The sequence below is a fragment of the Sminthopsis crassicaudata genome, chromosome 5 (assembly GCF_048593235.1).
Source record: "Sminthopsis crassicaudata isolate SCR6 chromosome 5, ASM4859323v1, whole genome shotgun sequence".
NCBI classification, from domain to species: Eukaryota; Metazoa; Chordata; class Mammalia; order Dasyuromorphia; family Dasyuridae; genus Sminthopsis; species Sminthopsis crassicaudata.
Window position 1 is genome coordinate 123,627,248 of NC_133621.1, and position 24,085 is coordinate 123,651,332.

Sequence of the window (24,085 nt, forward strand, 5' to 3'; positions counted from 1 at the left end):
TCTGGAGCAGTTTGTAACCTTTACAATCAGAAAATGGAATTAAGGTTTTCAAAATAATAGGAGTTATCCCATTCAATTCCTTCTCTTTCCTTCACCCTACCCACATTTTAAAGGCTTAATATTACTCATAAATTCACAGACTTTTAGAGCTAAAAAGCGAGTAGTGTCCTGCATGCATAAGGTTCTTAATAAATGTTTGTTAAATTATTATTGAGGTAACTGCTGTCTACGGAAGTTATAAATTAGTTGGAGGCTGATCTGGAAATAGAATTCATATCACTGATTCCCCATTTCCATTACACCTCATGACTTCCATATGTTTTCCCTCTCTGTTTTTCCTTCAAAAGATTCAGATATCCAATTAATAAAGAACATGATTTTCAAATGCTCAGATTCATCAGCTCAATCTAAAATCTAAAAAAGGAAATTAATAAAGATATGCACAAGAAGAGATATGTTGCACATTCGATAAAGCACCATAGCTTTTAAAATGGTCTATTTTTCCCTCCTGGGACTAAAGATAAGAGCTTGATCCTGACCAGGAAGAGGCAAAGGAACACCTCATGAAACAAAATTTATATATTGGAAACTATTTTAATGATTATTACTAATGACAATATCTGACTAAGCAGAGCTCCAGTATGTAAGCTATTTTAAAAGATTTAAATACTGGATATCAGTAAACATGGTCAGACATTAGAGATTACATGGGTCCTTAGCCTAGTAAAACATTAGAAAGTAGAAATCTCTGTAAGACTATTTCCTAATGTTACCACTATTACCTATAGAATATATTAGTCATCATGAATAATGATATCGTCTTACATAAATAACACTTTACTCCCAACCAAAATAATTCAGAATAGTTCACTAAGCAACAGTCTGCATTTTCTTGAAGTGCATTGCTGAGCTCAACCTTACTCAACCTTTTTTAGATAGAAGATAAGAATAGGTAAAGGGTGTAAGAAGAGGCATGATATGAACGTGTGAATTAGACTTGTTCTGTTTTCTCATGAAAACAGATGTGGAAGGTTATTTGATGGCTTATGTTCTATGCATTTTTTCCAGCTCTTTTACATAAAAATAATTTGCTCTTCTTTGCAAGCCTAATTTTCTGAGCCTCTATTCAAAACACATTGCATTGTCTGTATCACTGAGAGAAACCCTTAAATCCAAACTCAAAATGTCATTTGAAAGGAATAAGCACTGGGATCTGTGACTCTAAGACCTAATAGAAATCTTAGGAAGATGGATGAAAATCAGGCAGATGGATGAAAATCAATATCTTGTATATCATGAAAAGCAGATATTTTATTTTATATTTTTATGCTTTGTTAATTTATGTTTATGTACTCTAAAATAATTGATATACATAAGATGCATATTTTAAATTACAGTTTTTAAAATTATACTCAGTTTGCTATCCATTCCTTGTTAGTATAGTGCTACCTCTGGGAGCCAAAGAACCAGCATTTCAACTTCTGCTCTAATGCTTAGGATTTGTTTGAGGTACCTAAAATTTTTTGGATTATCTCATTTATACAATGAGTCTGTATAAAATAATCATGTCTTGGGCCTATTCCTGGATGGAAATAGTAGTTTCTCTCTCTCTGAAATTTATTGGTATTCTTTTAGCCAATGAAATGGAAAATGGGAGAAAGGAGTAGTACAAAAGGGAAAATCTTTACACTGATAAAGATGAAAGAAATCCTTTCAAATTTAAGCCAAATTAGATTTTTCAAAACAATAGTAAAAGAAATAAATTTCTAAATATCTAGAAAGTTTGGAGGTTGCATATAAGAGAAAATTGTTTTTGTTGATTTTATTTTCAACTTAATTCAAGTTAATTCAGCAAAAATTTAAGTGCCTATTAGATGTCTGACACTATGCAAATTGTAAGAGATATACAATACACAATAATAATCTCTGCTCTCAAGGAGCATGGTACTTAATATTCTCATTAACTGAGTCAAAATACCAAAGAATTAAAATACAACAAATGAGACTCAACACTAGTAACTGTGCTTTATAGTTTATACTGGCAATCTTTTGTTTAAAATATAATTCAAAGTCATAATTATGTAAAACAAGTTTTGAATGTATAAGTGTTTTCTATAGTGAAAAACTAAGGTTGTAAATGACTCAAGAGCTAGGTGCCTCTTAATATAGCTAGGTAGGGCGGTGGACAGACTCATTTTTGTGAATTCAAATCTGGCCTCAGATATTTTTTTTTTAGCTGTGTGCAATTCTGGGTAAGTCTTTAATCCTATTTGCCTCAGTTCCTCATCTGTAAAAATGATTTGGAGAAGGAAATGACAAACCACTCCAGTATCTTTGCCAAGAAAACCAAATGGAGTCAGTCAAGAAGAGCTGGACATAACTGAAAAATGACTGAACTCTCTACACTCTTATCTCCATTCTAGATCTCCAGTGCTCTATCCCTGCAATGATCCCTGTAATACAATGTGTTTCATAAGTAGTTGTGGATTTGTTGGCCAAGAGTACCTTCATATAATGGGATTCACCTATATAAGGAGAAAAATTACATATCTCTATATATGGCATGCATGGGTTGGGTCATATAATCTCTAAAGTCACTTCTAGCTCTAATTTTTTAGGTCTCTCGTGTATACTGTGATACAGCAAAGAACTGGCATGCTTCTATCACGGTAACACAGATGTTTTCCCCTATTCTTTTGGAGCAATTTAAAGTTTTAGGGAATTTGGCCAATAGTATCCTCTTTGTACTTCTTTTAGCATGGACACATAATTGAATGATTGCTTTATAAATAAAGTAGTAAATTCCACTGTAGTGACCACTGTGGTGTCTAATGATCCTAGTTTGAAAAGTGCAGTTAAAATATTGCATTATTTGGACTTAAGTTCTATGCATTTTTTCCAGCTCTTTTATATAAAAATAATTTGCTTCTTTGCAAGCCTAATTTTCTGAGCCTCTATTCAAAACACATTGCATTGTCTGTATCACTGAGAGAAACCCTTAAATCCAAACTCAAAATGTCATTTGAAAGGAATAAGCACTGGGATCTGTGACTCTAAGACCTAATAGAAATCTTAGGAAGATGGATGAAAATCAGGCAGATGGATGAAAATCAATATCTTGTATATCATGAAAAGCAGATATTTTATTTTATATTTTTATGCTTTGTTCATTTATGTTTATGCACTCTAAAATAATTGATATACATAAGATGTATCTTTTAAATTACAGTTTTTAAAATTATACTCAGTTTGCTATCCATTCCTTGTTTCAACTTCTGCTCTAATGCTTAGGATTTGTTTGAGGTACCTAAAGTTTTTTGGATTATCTCATTTATACAATGAGTCTGTATAAAATAAAATGTCTTGGGCCTATTCCTGGATGGAAATAGTAGTTTCTCTCTCTCTGAAATTTATTGGTATTCTTTTAGCCAATGAAATGGAAAATGGGAAAAGGATTTCAATTTGGGAGAATCATAAGATTATGGAATTTAGAGTTGGAAAAGACCTTAGCGGCCTTTTTACTTTAGAGATGAGAAATTGAGGCTGAGCATTTTAAGTGATTTTTTAAAATGTTGCATGGTATCTGTTTTATCATTTACACACAAATTAGCATTGTAGGCTGCAAACTATTTCCATCTACAATACATTTCTCCATTACCTTTTGAGCTACAGGGATTTGGGTTCTTTTGAAATTGTGGCATGATTCACACCCAAACAGCATCACTGGAAGGAGGCTTAGTAGTATTCTGAGACTTGGTATAAGTACGATGTTATTTGTAAGCTGGAATATTTGGACAACCACATCTCTAGACAATCCTCTTCCTTTTAGTCTGTAAGCTTGATAACCTACATGAATATTACTGCATGTTTAGTGAGTGTATATCTCATTATTTGATAAAAATAGTCCAAAATTCATCAAACATAATCTTCTCTACATTTCTTTCTATCAAGCAATCTTATAGGATACATAAAAGTCAACTTGTAGGAGAAACCTAATGAAATTATGCCTCACTGAGTCAATTTTTTAAAAATCAAAAACAAAAACCAACAGGATTTTGTGTCATCTGTAGTCACTTGTGTGACTGACAAAATGGTCTGCTGTAGAATTTATGAAAGGATGCATGTTCCCTTCATTTATTTTCATGAAAGATACTCTCAATAAATAGAAAGATATTCTCATTGAAGTAATTACAATAAACAAAAATAACTCTCTAACAAAGACTAATTCATTAAGTTTTCCCAGGGCACTCAGTCTCCTTTACCACCTTTGCTCCCATGAGACAATGGTGGCAGCAATGTCTATCTCTATAGAACTGGGAAAGATTTAGAGTTGTTGTTGCTGATACAAAGAGATATGACAAATAGTTTATAATGACCGTTGCTACTGTGTGTAGTGGGGGAATCATAATCTCTTCTTAGCCTTTTCTCTTCTATCTTGCTAATTTCTCAAATAAATCTACCATTCCTTGTCACTCTTTATGTTTGACCAAGAGATTAGAGAGTGAATCTCCCCTTGAGAATCTTTTAGAAACCTTATTCAGACTCTAAGCTCACAAATTTTGGTCCAAATCTTTAATTTGGAGGAAGGTATTTATTTTAAGAATTATTTCCACATATACCTTTTAATGTCTTTTTAATTTTAAAATAGTTAACTAATTCCTCAATATGCAAATTCCTAACAAATTATTTTTCTATAGTCTATCATCATAATTTTACAACTAAGATAATAAAATTAGCCTTTTATTTTTAATCAAAAAACTTTGTTGCTTTTTTATAATTAGAATTCATATTCCTGGTTGTTAATAATACATCAGACAAAAAATACAACAAATTAATGAATCTAATAAAAGACATTCACAAATAATTACAAACTTCATTTTGACAATTGATATTAACCTTTTTTTCCTATAAGCTTTTAAAACATTAATGAATAATTGATCTTATATATTCTCTCTTTCCAGCCTGCCCTTCCAAAAACTTTTGATAGTAAAATAGTTAACTTCAACAAGGGAAAAACAAGAGACAAAAAATAAGGATTATCAACAAATTGGTTTTACCTTGTGGGGAGTTTTTGGTTACATGAGTGGCTGAATTTTCATTTTAGCAAATATAGAATAATGTGGAATTTAATAATAGAATTTATGGCAACCAAAATTTAATTAGTATATAAGATTCTTGAAAATTTCCCACTTAGTAATAAATCACAATTAACATTTAATTCAGTTTTTAATGAAACAAATGTAGGCAAATAAAGCAACCTAAATTTCCACAATTTAATCCAAAAAGTGACTCCAGAATCCATCCTTCATAATTTAATGAGGCTGTAGAGTTACTGATATGGAAGAGAAGAAAAATGATAATATTTTGATGTTATATTTGTTAAAGGTTCAAAACATTCAACTGAAAAGTCTTGAACCTAATCTCATATTTCTCAAATGCTTAAGAATTGTTAGAAAATCTGATACATCTTCAAGACTACTTCTTTGTTTTGTAACCTTCATCATACTATCAGTTTGCAGTGAAATTAGAATATCTTAATGGGATTAGACATGAAAGAGAGTGGGGAAAAAGCTTCAGGATTAGATTTTTAAATTAAACCTACTGGGAGAAAGACCACACCACTGCTATTGACCTTCTCTTGATGATGCCTGTTGTCAGTTGTCCCTAATCTAAAGGAATCCCCATCAGTTTACACCAAATTTATCCTTTTGCCCCTTGAATAGGTCCTATTACTATAAGTACACATTTCACTAATCATTATCTATCTACTCAATATTTGCAATAGAATACAATGCTAAAACTATCTTAATAAAACTAAATTTTAAGATTAAAATGACTCATAATTGAATGGGAGTGGATATGTAAGAGAATATATAGGCAAATCCTTGGCATATTCATCCTGAGTAAAAATGTTCCTATGTTTTTCCTTTAAATCATTTCAGCTAAGAGTATTAAATTGCTAAATTCAATTCAATTAAATTACCATTTATAAAACATCCTTTATGCAAAGCACTGGATTAGGCATTAAATATACAAAATAAAATGAAGAATCATCTCTGATCACAAGAAAATTATATTATACTGGAAGCAATGTTCTGCCTCAGAAAATTATTTTAGATATTGTGATCTGATCGTCATTCTGCAATATATTTTAATAGCATAAGTTTTAATGTGATTAAAAGTCAATTGATCTTTTTATGATCGATAAACCACATTGGGAAAAGTAGCTTCAAGTAGACTATACTGAAATTTAAGCAAGTGACTTACAATGGATTTATGCATCCCTGGTAATGTATCTCACTACATTTCTGCAGTATATTCTAATTAACATTCAATTAGATAGAGTCCTTAATAAATATTGAGCAAATGATAACAGACTAAATAGAAAGCTTCTCTTCTATATTATAGTAATAATTTGCAACAAGTTTTCCTTTAAATAAATTAGCTATTTTTATATAACCAGAACAAATCAAAAATAAGAAAAAGCATATTAAAATAAAATATGATCATTTTTACAACAACATTATAGTTAATATATGATGCTGTCAAATATTTAAAATTTCATATTATAATAGGTGATGCAACTTACATCAAAATATTTGTAGTAGTACTTTATGAGCACAATAAACACTAGAAACAAAGTTAGATTCACACCAGTTAAGGACTGATTAAAGATATTGTGGTAGCTGAACATAATGAAATATGATTGCTCTGTAAGAAATGACAAAAGTAATAAATAGAGAGAAGCATAAAAAGACTTGAACAAACTGATTTAAAAAAAAGTAAGCAGAGCCAGTAAAACAAAGAACACAATTATTAAAGTAGGTAGACAGGAGGAACAACCACAAAATAATAGAAGATGAATGCTGTAATTAATGGAGAACAAGTTTGGTCCCAAAGAAGATATATGAGAAAACATCTCCCTTCCCAATCTACAGGCATGGAAATTAAATTAAAATACCAGCTTCTTTTGAAATTAGGTTTTATTGACTTTTTTCTCTTTCTCTCTCCTTTTTTTTAAAATGCTTTGTTATAAGTAATGGTTGTGAAGGACATTTAAGCATATGAAAACAAAAGCTATAAATAAAACTCATTAAAAAGCATAGGATTCCTTAGTCACCTAGTTTTACCATTTAAGCTTTATGTCATGTAAATATTTATTAATATTATTAACTTAAAAGTCTTTCCATGGTAGACTGTGTATGGAATAAGCATATTCCTGAAATGCATTTCTGAATTTTCTTATGGAACTTGTGAATCTTGTGAATATTAAAAGACAATAAAATATTTAAAAATTTCTATAATATTGATAATTATAATTCACTTTACATTGATCTTTACTGTTTACAAAGGGCTTTTAAAAATAATTTCTCATTTGATCCTCATAAAAACTTGAAGTAGGTAATACAAATAGTAGTGTCCTAACTTTGAGATAAGGAAACTAAATTGTGAAATATTAGTGATGGGATATGAAATTAAGCCTAGTGCTCTTTTCACAACCAAATAGAAAAGTGATTTCCAACCAGAATAAGAAGTAATCAATCATTTTAGTGGGAGGGTATTCCTTGGAATTTCTAGAATGCTGCACAGTCAATTATGTTTTTTTTTAATTTAGCTGAGTTACAAAATTATATGTCAATGCTAAGGAAAAATCTTCCAATGTTAACCTGTAGTTTATTATTTCAAAACATCAAAGCCAGGAAAAATTTTTAAAATTTCTGTATTACCTCTATGGGCAGTGAAAAACAAAAACAAAAACAAAAGAAAAAAAGTATATTATGATACTATACATGTTTACCTCAGTACTGAAATCAATGTTGATTTGGGAGCAAAGCTATCTTGTCCAAACTGGGGCAGAGGTTTTTCTCTCTCTGCTTAAATTTTTATTGTACTTGAATAATGGAAGTTCAAGTACATTTTTAAGACAAGATCAGGCCATATTAAGCATTCACTCACAAAGAATTGTTGTTTTATCTTAAATGCTTTATAATTTTTTTCAAGGGACATGAGCCCATTTCCCATATTCTTAAAGTTTTCTGAAAACAGTATTATCTATCACTCACAAAACTGTCTCATATGTATAGTATTTCTTTGGGAAAGAAATTATTCAGTCTATGAAAAAGATTAGGCAGATAAGTGACTCAGTGAATAGAGTTTTGGATTTGGAGACAGGACAAAACCTGAATTCAAATCCTGCCTCAGACAGGATTTCTATATATATATAACTCTGGGCAAGCCATCTTACCTCTCTGGGCCTCAGTTTCCTCATAAGTAAAATAGGGATAACAATACCTACTTCACAGGATTGTTGTGGGTATCAAAGGAGAATATGTGTATAGAATTTAAAATGCTATAGAAATACAACAATTACTACATGCATTTACAATTTCAAATGAATACATGAATACGAAAGAAAGAACATGAAAAGAAAAATTAAAATATTGTTAACTTCAGATTGTCTATGTGAATCACTTTCTGGGAAACCAGTAAATAGGGTCAAAGTGAAAAAGATCAGGGTTCAATCAAGAAAAGAATTAATGTTGGTGTGATTGTGTTTTAAAATTTAGGTACAAGTGAATTTGGGGTAATAATAATTAGTAATTGTTGTATTTCTGTGGCAATTTAAATTCTACAATTGTGAGCCTCTGAGCTTTTAATGCACATCTTCATTTCCCAATGAATATTGTTAATTTCCCACTTTTACTATCTGTGACTTCAAATGTATTTATAATTTACATGATTACATTTGAAGAGGCCCAGAGAGGTAAGATAGCTTGCCCAGAGTTATACATATAGAAATCCTGTCTGAGGCAGGATTTGAATTCAGGTTTTGTCCTGTCTCCAAATCCAAAACTCTATTCACTGAGTCACTTATCTGCCTAATCTTTTTCATAGACTGAATAATTTCTTTCCCAAAGAAATACTATACATATGAGACAGTTTTGAGAATGATAGATAATACTGTTTTCAGAAAACTTTAAGAATATGGGAAATGGGCTCATGTCCCTTGAAAAAAATTATAAAGCATTTAAGATAAAACAACAATTCTTTGTGAGTGAATGCTTAATATGGCCTGGTCTTGTCTTAAAAATGTACTTGAACTTGTGTATTAAAGAATTTGATGCAAACTGAAAATTGGAGAATGACCTAATGCAGATATTTGAGAGCACTGTACTGAATGGATTATCACCCAGGACATGATACCCATATTACCATCAAGCAGCCAGTCAGTCAGCCATTCTTTCATATTCCTTTATTGACCTTTCAATCAATCAAAAAACAAGTAACAATCAATAAGTTATCAAATGTCTACCATGTGATAGGTTTTTCACATATAAAGACAAATGACAGGCTCTGTTTTCAAGGAACTTAAATTTGATAGTGGAAGGCAACATATATTTTCCAAAAGTTTCTAACATCCCAGTACCATCATAATAACATCATATGACCTGCTTAAAATTATACTTTCTAGTGTATAAAGGAAAGATGCATTTACAGTTTAAAGGAAAGATTCCATAAAATCTATAAATTTGAATTTTAAGGAGATCATTGATAGGAATTTCTTAAAAACCCAATGATCTTATCCAGAAATCAAGATGAAATAGAGTAGAAGAGAAGTGAAGACCAAGGTTGACTGATAAGATAAACAAGGGATCTCTTTCAAAATGAAACTAGTTGTTTAAAAAAAAAAAAAAAAAGAGCACCATGATGGAAGGAGGATGATTGGGAGAAATCTCAGAAGTTTCTTAGCAGTACTGAGTCAAATAAGTAAGGAGTATGTCAATAAATGAACCTCCTAATTCAAATGTCACTTTCTTTCCATTCTTATATTCCTACTACTTCACATTTTCCCTTACTATGTTCAACCAAACACAAATAATCCAAGAAAACCAACAAGATTTATAGAAATGTTAAGACAATCCCAACTTTCTTACTAATTCAAGTTCTCAAGTATGTGCCATTATTACTTTTAATATGTGCATTTCTCATGTACTCAAGATGAGTATTATTCCAATGGAACAATAAAGGCAAATGGTCATTATAACTTGTCCTGCAGGGGCAGCTAGGTGGCACAGTGGAGAGAGCACCAGCCCTGAATTCAGGAGGACCCGAGTTCAAATATGGTCTCAGACACTTAACACTTCCTAGCTGTGTGACCCTGGGCAAGTCACTTAAAAAAGCCTCAAAAAAAAAAAAAAAAAAAAAAAAAAAAAAATAAAAAGCTTGTTCTGCATACAAATTTAGGAATTCCTATCCATTTGGTCTAACTACAATTACCTCCTAAATTCACTCAATATACCAAAATCCATCCTTATTAAATACTTTTCATGGATACACAGAACATATTTAGATAAACCAAATGAAAATCTTAAAATGTACCTGCACAAAACCACATGCCACGTAGTCACTGAACAAGGGTAGACTTGGGCGGTCTTCTCTGTAAACTGTGAGTCTGTAAGTGCTGAGCACTTCACCATTTGCCTGAGATTCATCTACCACAAGAATTAGGATTTTGTTCATTCCTAATCCCAGAGGATAATTTGCAAAACTGAAAAAAGAGAGAAAAAAATGAGAAAAATGCCATTTGACTTAGAAACTCATTTAACATTTTATTACACACTTTCCTATATACTCAGAAAGATGAATAGAGTTATGAAGGAAATATAATTTTAGAAAAAATGTATAATAAGAAAATAAAGTAAAATCCTGCATATGCCATGCATTTTGCAGGTCAAATCACATGTCCTATGAATATATGAGGTAGCAAGTTGGCAAAGTGGATGGCATACTGGCCCTGGAATGAGTATAGACTTAAGATCAAGCTCTATCTCAATTGTTTGACCCTAAGTAATTTATTTAATTAATTTTTCAGCATTGACATTGCAAAACCTGCTGTTCCAACTTTTCCCCTCCTTCTCCCCACCTCTTTCCCCAGATGGCAGGTTGACACCAATATATGTTAAATATGTTAAAGTATAAGTTAAATATATGTATACAATATATGTTATACATGTCCCAAAGAGTTATTTTGCTGTACAAAAAGAATTGGACTTTGAAATAGTGTACAATTAGCCTGTGAAGAAAACAAAAAATGCAGGCGGACAAAAATAGAGGGATTGGGAATTCTATGTAGTGGTTTGTAGTAATCTCCCAGAGTTCTTTCACTGGGTGTAGCTGGTTCAGTTCATTATTGCTCTATTGAAATTGATTTGGTTCATCTCATATGATAAAATCTACTGAATATTTGCAATCAGCTCCATGAGGACAGATGCTATTTCAGTTATTTGTCTTTTATCTCCAACATTTAGCACAGTTCCTATTACTAGATAGTAGACACTTAATAGATGCTTATTAACTTGAGCTGCATAGACAGATACCAGTACTCAGACATGTTAATTAATCATTAAATCAGTGGTTCTTGAAGTTTAGCTTTTGGCCTAGATGTCCATGTTCACCAATCTTTCAAGGGTTCCATGGGGTCAAAAACAATTTTCACAATAATACTGAAATATTACTTGCCTATTAAAATACTCATGTTTTTTTCCAACTACATAATTTTATGAGGCCAGATTTTCTTCATATATTTCAACCAAAGCAACAAATTGCAATAGATTGAATGCAAAAGAAATGAGAAACCAGATGTCTTCCATTAAGTCAGGCATTAAAGAGATGTGCAAAAATATGTAAAACAATACCATCCTTCTTGCCAAATTATTTTGTTTTAAACATGTTATTTACTAACTCAGTAATTTAGTATTAGTATGTTATTTAATAATGATGTTAAATATATTTATTTTAGACAAAAGATTTTCATTCATGCTAATATGTAATGGATTTGTTACTGTTATTTTAAATGAATTAATGAAAATATGTCTTAAAATTTCATTGGTTTTAATTTTGAATGTGGTAAATATTAATAGGTATAACCCAAATAAACAAAAGTTCCTTGAGATTCTTGATAATTTTAAGAGCATGAATCCTTAATAATCTAAAGGGGTCCTGAGACCCAAAAGTTTCAAGATTCTACCTTAAGCAAAGATTCTATCAATTATTACTTCTGTAAAGATCCTCTATAAGAGTCTAACATATTTCTATAGTTTCCAAAAATGAAAAGGATGTCCATTCCAGCTCTCATTATATTATAGATGATAGAAACAAGATCTAAGTATCCAAGGGAACCAAGTAAGTATCTGAGGTGGGATCTAAGATGAGATCGTTCTGACTCTTAAGTTCAATATTCTATCCATTATTGAATGTAGCCTTTTCAAAGTTTTGAGTCCTGAACAAATAAATGAACTCTACTCAATAAAGGACGATATATTCCTTTAATGTAGGGTCCTTTGGAAAGAAGAACGATTTCACATTTCCCCAGTTAATCTTGCTTCTCAGATCTTCAATATTCCATGAAACTTAAGCTTAAAGTCTGAGTTAAACATCTATTAACAGTTTCCCATGATTCAGAAACCCCTTAGTTTTCATGTTTTTCACCCCATACCTTGGCCCTGCCTTTTCATCCAGATGTACTTTGCACTGGCAATTAGAAGTCTCTGCTCCAATTGTTACTGTTATAACATCAAATGGGACTTCAGAGTAGTAATCTTTGATCTTTGGGTTAAATTCTGGATTCAGGTCCAAATGTGGATGTGTAAAGATCTGCTTTATATGAGACAGTGTGTCTTTATCTGTTTCAAAAAAGAAAAAAAAAAAAGGTGAAATGATTAACATCTCAAAATCCTATACAAAGTGGTTTATTTTTGCAATATACATGGCCATCAATATTTGTGTCTTCAGGGCATTTCAAATGTGTCAATTTTTCTTTTTTAATCTTCACTTCAGTGGTTTTAATTGTGTAAAATCTTTTCAATTTAATACAATTATCCATTTTACATTTCATAATATTCTCTAGTTCATTTTTGATCATAAATTCCTCCCTTTTCCACATATCTGATATATAGACTATTCCTTGCTCTCCTAATTTGCTTGTGGTATTACCCTTTATGTCTAAATCATGAACCTATTATCTATTATAGGGTATGAAATATTGGTCTAGGCCTAATTTCTCCCATACTATTTTCCAATTTCCCCAGCAATTTTTGTCAAACAGTGAGTTCTTGTGCTAGAAGCTGGGGTCTTTAGGTTTATCAAATAATAGATTATTATAATTATTAATTATTGTGTGTTATGTACTCAATCTATTCCACTAATGCACTACTTTATATCTTAGCTTCTATCAAATAGTTTTGATGACTGCAACTTTATAATACAGTTATAGATCTGGCATGCCTAGGCCACTTTCTTTTTGCATCCCCCCCATTAATTCCCCTATTATTCTTGACTTTTTGTTCTTCCAGATAAATTTTGTTACTATTTTTTTAGTTCTATAACTTAATTTTTGGTAGTTTGATAAGTATGGCATTAAATATGTAGATTAAAATAGGTAGAATTTTTATTTTCATTATTGTTAGCTTGACCTACTCATAAGCAATTGATATTTTTCCAGTTGTTTAGATCTAACTTTATTTGCATGAAAAATAATTTGTAATTGTGTTCATATAATTTTTGGCTTTGTTGTGGCAGGTAGACTCCCAAGTATTTTTATTTCGTCTATAGTTATTTTAAATGGGATTTTTCTTTCTGTCTCTTGCTGCTGGGCTTTGTTGGTAACATATACAAATGCTGATGACTTATATGAGTTTATTCTATACCCTGCAACTTTTCTAAAGTTGTTGTTTCTAGTAGTTTTTCAGTTGATTCTCTAGGATTCTCTAAATATACCATCACATCATGTGCAAAGAATAATAGTTTTGTTTCTTCATTGTCTATTCTCCTTCCATTTTTATTTCTTCTCATTGCTAAAGCTAACATTTTTAATACAATATTGAATAATAGTAGTGATAATGGGCATCCTTGCTTTATTATGGATCTTATTGGTAATGCTTTTAGCTTATGCCAATTATACATAATGCTTATTGATGACAGATAGCTGCTACTAATCATTTTAAGAAAAACTTCATTTATTCCTATGTTCTCTATGTTTTATTAGAAATAGCTATTGCATTTTGTAAAATGCTTTTTCTATCAGGTTTTTTTTTCCTGAGGCTATTGGGGTTAAATGACTTGCCCAGGATCATACAGCTAGGAAGTGTTAAATGTCTGAGGCCAGATTTGAACTCAGGTCCCCCTGATATCTGGGCTGGTGCTCTATCCACTGTGCCACTTAGCTGGCCCCTATAAGTCTCTTTTAATTGAATGTTCATTGTTCACCTTTTTAAAATAGGCAAAAAAAACAAAACAAAACCATACTGTTCACTATCATTCATAAAAAATATCTTTTTATAAGGCTTAGTAATTCTTGTCATGATTTTACTACTGAGGTTTGTCATTTTAGGACATTAAATTAGTACTGATTTGGGGAAAGTCACCAGCAGTTGATTCTCATTGTTTGTCATATCTCAATCTCAAATATTGGAATTGGGGGCAGAGCCAAGGTGGTAGAAAGAAGACACATCTCTATCTGAACGCTTCAGAGATTCCCTCAGATTAACAGAAGATTAAGCCTCTGAACTGGTTTTGAAGTGACAGAACCCATAAATATTTGGCATACAACAAATTTCCAGAAGATACTTTGGAGGAACTTCAGAAAAGGTCTGTTTCAATTGGGCAAGGGGAGAAGCTGCAGAGCCAAGACCACAGTGCAGGGAGCCAGGGCAAGAACTTGGGGAGGGGAATCAGGGGATTGCTCTGTCAGCACATTGGGGAGTCTATTGCTAGGCTCTTAGGTTATTCTGTCCTGGTTGCAAGCCAGTGGTTAAGCAAATTTGCTGTGAGATACCCAAAGCTCACACAAAGAGCAAATTGTGAGCCCCTGAACCCCAGAATAATACAGAACCTGCACATGCACATGCACAAACTAAAGCAACTGTTGCCTTAAGAGCAGACCTCAATCTTTAAAATAATGAGCAAAAAAAAGCAAAAAGAATTGTAACCATAGACAAATTTTATGGATAAAGAGAATAGACTTCACACCCTGAGGATCCTAAAGGCAAACCAGCTCTAGATGAAGCCCCAAAGGATGATATGAGCTGGTCCCCATTTTACAAGGCTCTCTCAGAAGAGTTCAAAAAGGATTTTAAAAAGAGAGAAGAAAAATGAGACGAGGAAATGAGGTCTTTGCAAGAGGGCATGGAAAAGAAAAAACATAATTATTTGAAGAAAACTTCTTAAAAATAGATTTGATGAGATGGAAAGAAAAACATATAACTTCTTATAAAATAGATATGAAAAATGAAGCAATTCATTGAAAGACAGAATTTGTGAAAAAATGCAATGAACAAAACAAAAACATCTCAATTGGCCAAATGAAAAAGAAGACAAAAAAGCTAACCAAAGAAAATAATTCAGTAAAAAATATAATTGAAAAAATGGAAGTGAATGACTCAATGAGATTTCAAGAATCAGTCAAACAAAATTTAAAAAATGAAAAAAATAGAAGAAAAGGTAAAATACCTCATTGGAAAAACAACTGATCTGGAAAATAGATGCAAGAGAAACAATCTAAGAATTATAAATATATCATATCATATCATATCATAGAAACATAAAACCATGATGAAAAAAAAGAACCAAACATCACCTTTCAGGAAATCATCAAGAAAAATTACCTGGATGTCCTAGAACTAGAGGACAAAGTAGCATGGAAAGAATTCACTGATCACCTTTTGAAAGAGACCCCAAAATGAAAACTCCAAGGAACATCATAGCTAAATTTCAGAATTATCAAATCAAATATTAGAATTAAGATTCACAGGCTCTCAAGCTTAGAGATCATTTCTTATCCAAATTCCTCATTTGGAGGAACTGACTTTCAGTTAGTAGAAAAGCTGTCATCTGAACCTAGATCTCGATCTTCAAACCTTGACATCTCTTTTCATTGAATCATGTACCAAAGAAACTTTGGTATGCTTTTTCTTAGATGTGTCTATGTGATAACAATTCAGTTCCAAATCCTTTCAGGGTCCATGAACTTGGTTTAAAAAAATTGGGTGGGGGAGGTACCCATTTCAGTATAATTAGTTTTCTTTGTAATCCTATGTATTTCATTTTAAAATATTTTGAGAAAACTTCCATAAATAAATATTATCGGACTGCCAAAAGAATCCATGATACTCACACAAAGGACTAATAACTCCTGCTCTAGAAATATGTGACAAGAGAAAAGAAGGAGAAGGAAAAGGAGAAGGAAGAAGAGAAGTAAAGGGAGGAGGGAGGATAATATTCTATCACCTCCACTAGTTATTTAGGTACTCTGTTTAAATGAGTCCTAATCAATTCCAAATTTTTACAAAGTTCCTTATTTCCAACAAATCTATAGGGATTGCCCTGTATCTTTAACTATGAAGACAAAGACACAAAATACTCCTGGGAGGTGACAGTGGCAAAGAGAGTTCTATAATAGTGGAGTAACAGCAATGGAAGAAGATACATCTTATACATATATCTGTTCTGAGAATGGAGTTCAATATAACTCCTGTTACAAGTTTTATTTTGGATCTGGGCCTGTGATTAATTTATGTGAGGGAACTCCTGTGGAAACTCTCTCTAGTAATGCAACTTATCTGTTATTTATATTGCAAGAGAGTTTCCTGGGGGTCACTGAGATGTGAGGTAACTGAACAGGATCACAGCTGGTGAAAATTAATTAAATATGCATCTTCCTGACTCCAAGGAAAAACCCCTCCTCCTCTCTATTATAAAATGATGTCCCTTTTATGCATAGTAATTTGAGTTCATCTTGGAGTTACACCTGCTGATATCCTGAATTTTGGAAAACTGTCTAGGTACAACATAATGGGAAAACAAAGAAATTAAGGAAATCAAAGATAAGGTTATGGCAATTTTGTTTCATAAAAACCTAAGATAAATGTGATGAAATAGCAGTCAAATAAGTGGTCAATTCAACCAATTAGATGAACATTATTTAATTGATAATATTGTTCAGTTCAAATATATTAACTGTTGACATTTATTATTATTAGGATATATTACCTCATGTAATTGCTATTTTGAAACTTGACGGCATAATGGCAAATGCTGTGTTACTAGAATCAATGTTATAAAAGTACATCACTCTAAATTTGTCACACTAATTATTAATTAATTTCATTAACAAATATTTATTAAATAGCTATTATATACAAGACTTTATAAACACTGGGCTTGTAGTCAAGAGATATGAATGTTCATCCTCCCTCATGTACTTACTGCCTGTGTGACCTTGAGTCTAAACTCTCAAAGCCCCAGGTTCTTCATCTATAAAATAGAGATAATAATATCTGTAACATTTGTCTTGTAATTCAAAGGAGGATTAAATGTTTTAATTTTACAAAAGCTTTGGGAAGGTAAAGGCATTATATAAATATTATCTATCATCAATATCATCATTATTAACTACCATAATTCTTTTTATTAAGTGCTATAAAAATATATGATTTTCAAGTTCAAAGACATGCTTTCAGAGGACACTGTAACCTCAGCAAAGCATTAGACTGTTTGAGCATTGCTTATTTTAACAAATAGAAGAGTACATTAGCAATAAGACAAAATATTTTTATTACCCATACAAAAGATCTAGATATAGAAAAGAAAATTTGGAAAAGAGATTCCTTTTCTTAGGCAAATACTGTAGGGAATATATTATACACTTATGCTAATTAATATTCAGCCAAGCAATTTACTTATATAAAATGTTTATAAATTTATTTCACACTTTTGTAATTTAATAGTCTATAAGTATGTATTTTAGAAACACTAATACTACATGCAGTTTGCATTTTATATCTTTGTTAACCCTGCAAGTTTTCTTTTTCTTTTTTTCCCCCCCTGAGGCTGGGGTTAAGTGACTTGCCCAGGGTCACACAGCTAGGAAGTGTTGTGTGTCTGAGACGAGGGCAGATTTGAACTCGAGTCCTCCTGAATTCAAGGCTGGTGCTCTATCCACTGCACCACCTAGCTGCCCCCACTATGCAAGTTTTCAGTGGGGTGCATTATCTACTCACTGAACTCAAGCCACTCTTGGAATGAAATGGACAGTCATTCTATTAAGTTTTTTTTAATGTGTATTTTTTTCATTTTATTGGAAAGGCTGCACTTCTAGTATGAACATTATACCCTACAGCACTGTCAGCATCTTGGTTTAGACCTGACATCCTACTCAATTGACTCACTGATGCTACCTCTCAGAACACCTGGTGTTTCTTTGGCCACATTCCCATTCAAGTCTTAACTTGAAGCAGCACTGATTAGCATAGGAAATCTGTGGAAGACCAACCTGAAGTAGGGTGAGAACAAACTGAAGAACTTATTTGGCAAGATTCTGTGGGAGGCAATGGCTGTTTCTGTTTCTAATGGATTTCTTTTAAATCAGGAGTTATATTTCCCTTTTGAGTAATGATCATGACTCACATTAAACAGAATATATTATTCTCTTAAAACTCCACATATTTTGTGACATTATCTACAAATATTTTATCTAATAATTTGCCACATACAAAAGACAAAGATTAATTTTTATGACCCAGGTAGAATGAGAAATTCTGTATTTGGAAAGATTTTCATTTATAAGAAAATGGGTATGTATTTCATTCAAGGTTGTTGTATTAATTTCTAGTAAAAACAAAGGTAGCAACTCATATTTGGATAACATTCCTATTGCATTGGAGTGGAGGATAAATTTCTGGGGTGAACTCTCCTATCATTCCCTTACAAATAACTTTAAAATAACACCTCAAATCAACATTTGAAGTAGTAGAACCAACAAAAAGTCAGGGTGAGATATCTTTCCAACCTAAGACAACTTAGGAGATCCACAGGAGAGATCTGTGATCCCAAGGTGGGTATCAACTGAGAGGCACTAGTGGTAGGCCTTAAAATGTGTCTTAACATTAGCAGCAGCAGCTTTAGGGGCTCTCAGCCCAGATATGGTAAGAGGGTTAAACAAGTGATAAACAATATACAGGTCTTTTGCTGGCACTGGGTGCAGATGGTGTTGATCAGCACTTCTATTACCGATATATAGTTCAGGACAACAATTCCAATGTGAAGAAAAGTGCTTATAGTTGTTCACAAGGAAGCAAGGACATTAGTTGCAGTTCCAGAAAAATAAGGAGAGCTTGCATTTATAGCAGCAAGAGAACAGAGGTCCTTCCTGGGCAAAGGCTAGAGGGCAGAATAGGTGAGTAGTGACAACACCTCTCTCAAGATCATACCATTATGGAAGCATTGAAAACTTGCAGACCCCCAGAATTGCACAGATCCTTCTCACCTTCAGGTGAGCTGAGCCCAACTTTAACATAAAAATCCAGAATCAATAAATATGCTGAGAAATGAGCAAATAACAAAAAAGAATTTGACCACAAGAAACTACGTCAGGTTTACCCAGTGGTTGATACATAATAGAACAAGAAATGTGTATCTTTACTCCATCACTTTCCATCATCCTTATCTATTGAGTACTCACTAACAATCTGATCTCACAGTTTCCTTAATCTCAACAATTTCTGAACTTCACATGTAAGCTTCTTATTAATATGGACACATCTTAGAATTTAAGATCTGAAAATTGTCTAAACAAAACTTCCCATCCCCTCACTTCTAGCACTTTTCACACAAACTAAACCTATTGTTTTAGTCATCATTACTCAATCTCTCCCAGTTTTCCCAATCTTATCCTCCAATTCTGTCCTTTCTTCCCCTCTATCTTGGTTGCTTTCACTTCAATGATTCATTAGCCATCTCTTGTTCTTTGACCTACTGACATTCTGAGATTGCTAATCTTCAACCCTGGATAATCTGTGCTATAAAATCCTCTGCTTTTATTCCCATGCTGCTGACCGGCACTGGAAAAAAGAATGTTAATTTTATCTACCATAAATTTATGATTTATAACCTCAGCTGGAGGCTCATTCCTGCTTGATGAACATTTCATCAATAATAGATCCTCGAGGTCATTCCCTTGGGATGTTCTAAACCTCTAATATTTTTCTCAAGATGCTGGGTCCCCACTCATTCCTACTATTCAGCACATTTCCAATCTCTTCTTTTCCTGTTCTCTCTCTTTTAGATTTCTAGACCAGAAAATAGGTGGGAATGAGGAGGGCTAAAGAAAGCTTTCTCTTTTATTCCACACCTCTCAGGTGCAGTAATGGTAACTTTAAGAAACCCACATGGGAGGCCTTAAAGGGAAGTTCCTGGACCTCCAATTTCTGGTTACCATTCTCTGCTCTTCTGTTTCCTTTTCTGAGCACTTTTCAGAGATAAAGATTTTCTGATAGACTTTCCATTTGTGTTTCAATATTCCCAAGAGATCAAGAGTTCTGAATTCAATTGTTTGACTGGTGCTCTTCTCACAAAAATAACAATAATAATATTAATTTTCCCTCCTAGAAGAAGAAAATTCCCCAACATCCTGTTCCATTAAGAAAAAGATCTTCATTCAAGAATCTTCCTGAAATTAAATTAAAGATATACTGGGGAAAAACCAAGAAGCTTGAACCCTATTAACCACTATTAATCCATATCATTTCTGGATCATCCTTTCATCATTTTCATCATCATTCTCCCCCAAACAGAAGCTTAGATTCCATTCTTAGTTCTCTCAGCTCTGATAAATGATCTTTAGACCAATTTGCTATGGTTTGGGCCTCCATTGTACTCCTCATTCTGCTTCCATGGAGTTCTTCCTCCCTCTCCCACTTTCCTATCTTACCTATTCCTATCATATCTATTACACAGGATAGCACCTAGCAATAAGGCATACTTGAATGATCTATCATCTATATTTCTTCCTTCCTTCCTTCCTTCTTTCCTTCCTTCCTTCCTTCCTTCCTTCCTTCCTTTCTTCCTTCCTTCCTTCCTTTCTCCCTTCCTTCCTTCCTTCATTCCTTCCTTTGTTCCTTTCCTTCTTTCTTTCTGTCTCCCCTACAAACTTTCTCCCTTTTACCTACAATGTGTTCATGCTTCCTAAGCCTGGGAAAAGGCTTCCTTAAAACCTTCTATCCTCTTAAGCAATAACCTCCTCTCTCTTCTTTACCAGATGCCAAAGTGAAAGTCCTCATTTAATTCATCATTCTATTACCTTTTACATTTCAATGCACTAGTTCCCCAGAACAATTCTTCAGTTCAAGAAGTCACATGTATGCTTTTCCCATCCCTACAGTATTCCTTCATCACTGTACTAAAAGAGGTTCTTCATTGCTCTGTGATCCTTGATCTTATCTTCTCTGTTTAAATTTTCCTTGCCAATCTCTTCTACTCCCACAACTTCAACTACTACTTCTATGCAGATAACCCTTATGTTGAAATGTACATTTCTCAGATCACTCTCCTGATCTCAATGCTCATTAAATGCCTGTCAGCTTAAGCAATTTCTCAAATATAACATAACCAAGAGTGAACTTTTTTTTTTTACTCAAAACCTCTCCCTTTTTTGATTTCCCTCTTGTGTAAATTATACTATCAAACATCAGTGATAGAAAGCTTTGTCTTATCTTGGACTCTTCCTTCTTCCTCACCTCCCACATCAAATCAATTGCCAAGTCCTCCTGGCTCTATTTCTGTAATATCTCTCACACCTGTTCCCTCTTTCTATTTCCATTGTCAAAAGAGTGCAGGTCATTACTGCATCCTTCCTGGACTCTTTCTTCCAAAGAGATCTTCCAGTTTCCTCTTTCTTCTCCTTTCAATCTATTCTTCACACTGCTGCCAGAATAAATTTCCTTGTACACAAGCCTGATCATGTCATTATTCCATTTAAAACCATTCAATGTCTTCAAGGTTTTCCAAGGTTTGACACAACCCAGTTTTCCAGATCCATCTCCAATTTGACACTTTTCCCCAAATACTTTAAGCTTCAGTCAAATTAGAAGTGCATTTGGTTTTTTGTGCACACTGTGTTGTAGCACTTGTATGGCTTTGCCATTACCTTTGCCTAAAATGTCTCCCCCTGTAAATGGTTCAAGAATAAGCTTAATGTCATTATCAAATCTAAATAAATACTTATTCAGCCTAAAATATGGATAAGTCCACTATAAAAGGAGCTAGGAATATATGCACAGATAAATGAAAAAACAATCTCTTCCCTGACATTTATAATCTACTGAGGGAATACATCATAGAAACAGATATGTACACATGCAATTTGCGGACAGAAAAAGTACTGACCACTGGGGGGGGGGGGGATCATTTCCTGCTTATAGCCTTCCTTAATCCTTTAGTTGGAAAGGATATTTCTTTTTTCCTCCAGCACTTTGCTTGGACTTTTCTTATACATTAAACATAAACTTTTGTAATACAGTTATGCAGAGCACAGAAGCAGAAGTCTGATAAGGTCTTACTGAATCCCCCTTACAGCTTTCTAAAAAGATACGAGGTCCTCTTGAAAAGATTAATATTGTCAAGGTGAACTCATCATTACTAAGGTCAAAGTAGATGAGATCTCTGTTCTGGCATTGATTGTTTCTTGTAAGATATTAATTTGCCTAGGGGTAAATTATACCCCACTCATGATAGTGATTTATTTATTTTTATTATAGTTTTTTATTTACAAGATATATGCATGGGTAATTTTTCAGCATTGACAATTGCAAAACCTTTTGTTCCAACTTTTCCTCTCCTTCCCCAACCCCTTCCCCCAGATGGCAGGTTGACCAATACATGTTAAATATGTTAAAGTTTAAGTTAAATACAATATATGTATACATGTTTAAACAGTTATTTTGCTGTACAAAAAGAATAGGACTTTGAAATAGTGTACAATTAGCCTGTGAAAGAAACATGATAGTGATTTTAATGGGTATCATTACCCCTAAAATTTTGTTTTGTAGTTGGTTTTTAAAAAGTAAGAGATGAGAGAGAGGACCAGAGCTGAAAGAACCCCTAGAAAGGAGAAACACAACTGAGACTTGAACCTAATTCTCTGAAGGAAAAGCTTGCTTATTTGGTAGTGGAGGTGGTGGTTATTATAGGTAACTTCTGACAAACCCATGGTCCCAGACAGTTACAGATCACATTGGAGTGTCAAGAAATTACTGTAGTAAGCTGTAAATTTCAACTAAGGGACAGCAAAGACTGAATCATGGTGTGAAGAAACACACTTGAAGCTTGCCCTTCACTGATACTATGGATCATATATAATATGTTTAAATGTTTTCTCATTGTGGGACAATTTTAAACTGAAGTTTATAATACTATAAACTCAGAAGTCTGTGATGGTCACTTATTGAAGTGATGCTCATCAGAGAGAGGGTCTTACAACCAGTATTTGGAAATTTTAAGTGCTCTCCATTTAAAGGAGATTCAATACTTTTATTACTACAATACTTTTATAGTACTGTATGAGTCCCTTGGAAGGTGAAATTCAATAAATAGGGAATGGGAGGTATTAAGTATTAATAGGATTCTTGATGAAAGTGTTTCACTTTGGTCCTGTTAAACAAAATATTTTACATACAATGATACATCAGTCTAAATGCTTGCATGGAAACAAAGGGAATCCCTTCCTTTCTTCCTTCCTTCCTTCTTTCCTTCCTTCCTTCCTTCCTTCCTTCCTTCCTTCCTTCCTTCCTTCCTTCCTTCCTTCCTTCCTTCCTTCCTTCCTTCCTTCCTTCCTTCCTTCCTTCCTTCCTTCCTTCCTTCCTTCCTTCTTGCTTTTCTTCCTCCTTTCCTTCTTTCCTTCCATTCTTCCTTCTTTAATTCCTCCCTCCCTTCCTTCTTTCCTTCTATCCATTCTTCCTTTCTTTCTCCCTCCCTCTTTTCCTGCTTTCCATCCTTCCTTCCTTGCTCTTTTTTTTTTTTTTTTTTTTTTTTTTGCAAAGGCCTAGATATGAGTCAAATATACATGTTTTTAGGGTCAACTCTGAATAGGGACATCTGCCAAAATGTTTGAATGGTGAGAAACCCTTAATATTGAACCTACTCTTGATAAATCTATAATTTCAGTTCTGGGACACAGGCTACAACCAATTTGCATGTGTTATATTTTCCTATCAACATAAGCTATCTTCTTCAGAATCTAGCCCAGTGTTCCATA

At 33.0% G+C, this 24,085-nt stretch overlaps 1 protein-coding gene across 2 annotated transcripts in view; it reads right to left on the reverse strand.

The window, feature by feature from the left end:
* The window catches only part of CPED1 (cadherin like and PC-esterase domain containing 1), a 404,819-nt gene that overhangs the window by 165,836 nt on the left and 214,898 nt on the right, over window positions 1-24,085 (reverse strand). For both annotated transcript variants that reach the window (XR_012482383.1, XM_074268145.1), the window contains exons 16-17: window positions 12,497-12,683; window positions 10,381-10,549 (exon numbers count right to left, since the gene is read on the reverse strand). Coding sequence is in view for 1 of the 2 variants with exons in the window: in XM_074268145.1 (XP_074124246.1) it covers window positions 10,381-10,549; window positions 12,497-12,683 (356 nt within the window). In the remaining variant the exon portion in view is untranslated. The remainder of the gene's footprint in view (window positions 1-10,380; window positions 10,550-12,496; window positions 12,684-24,085) is intronic.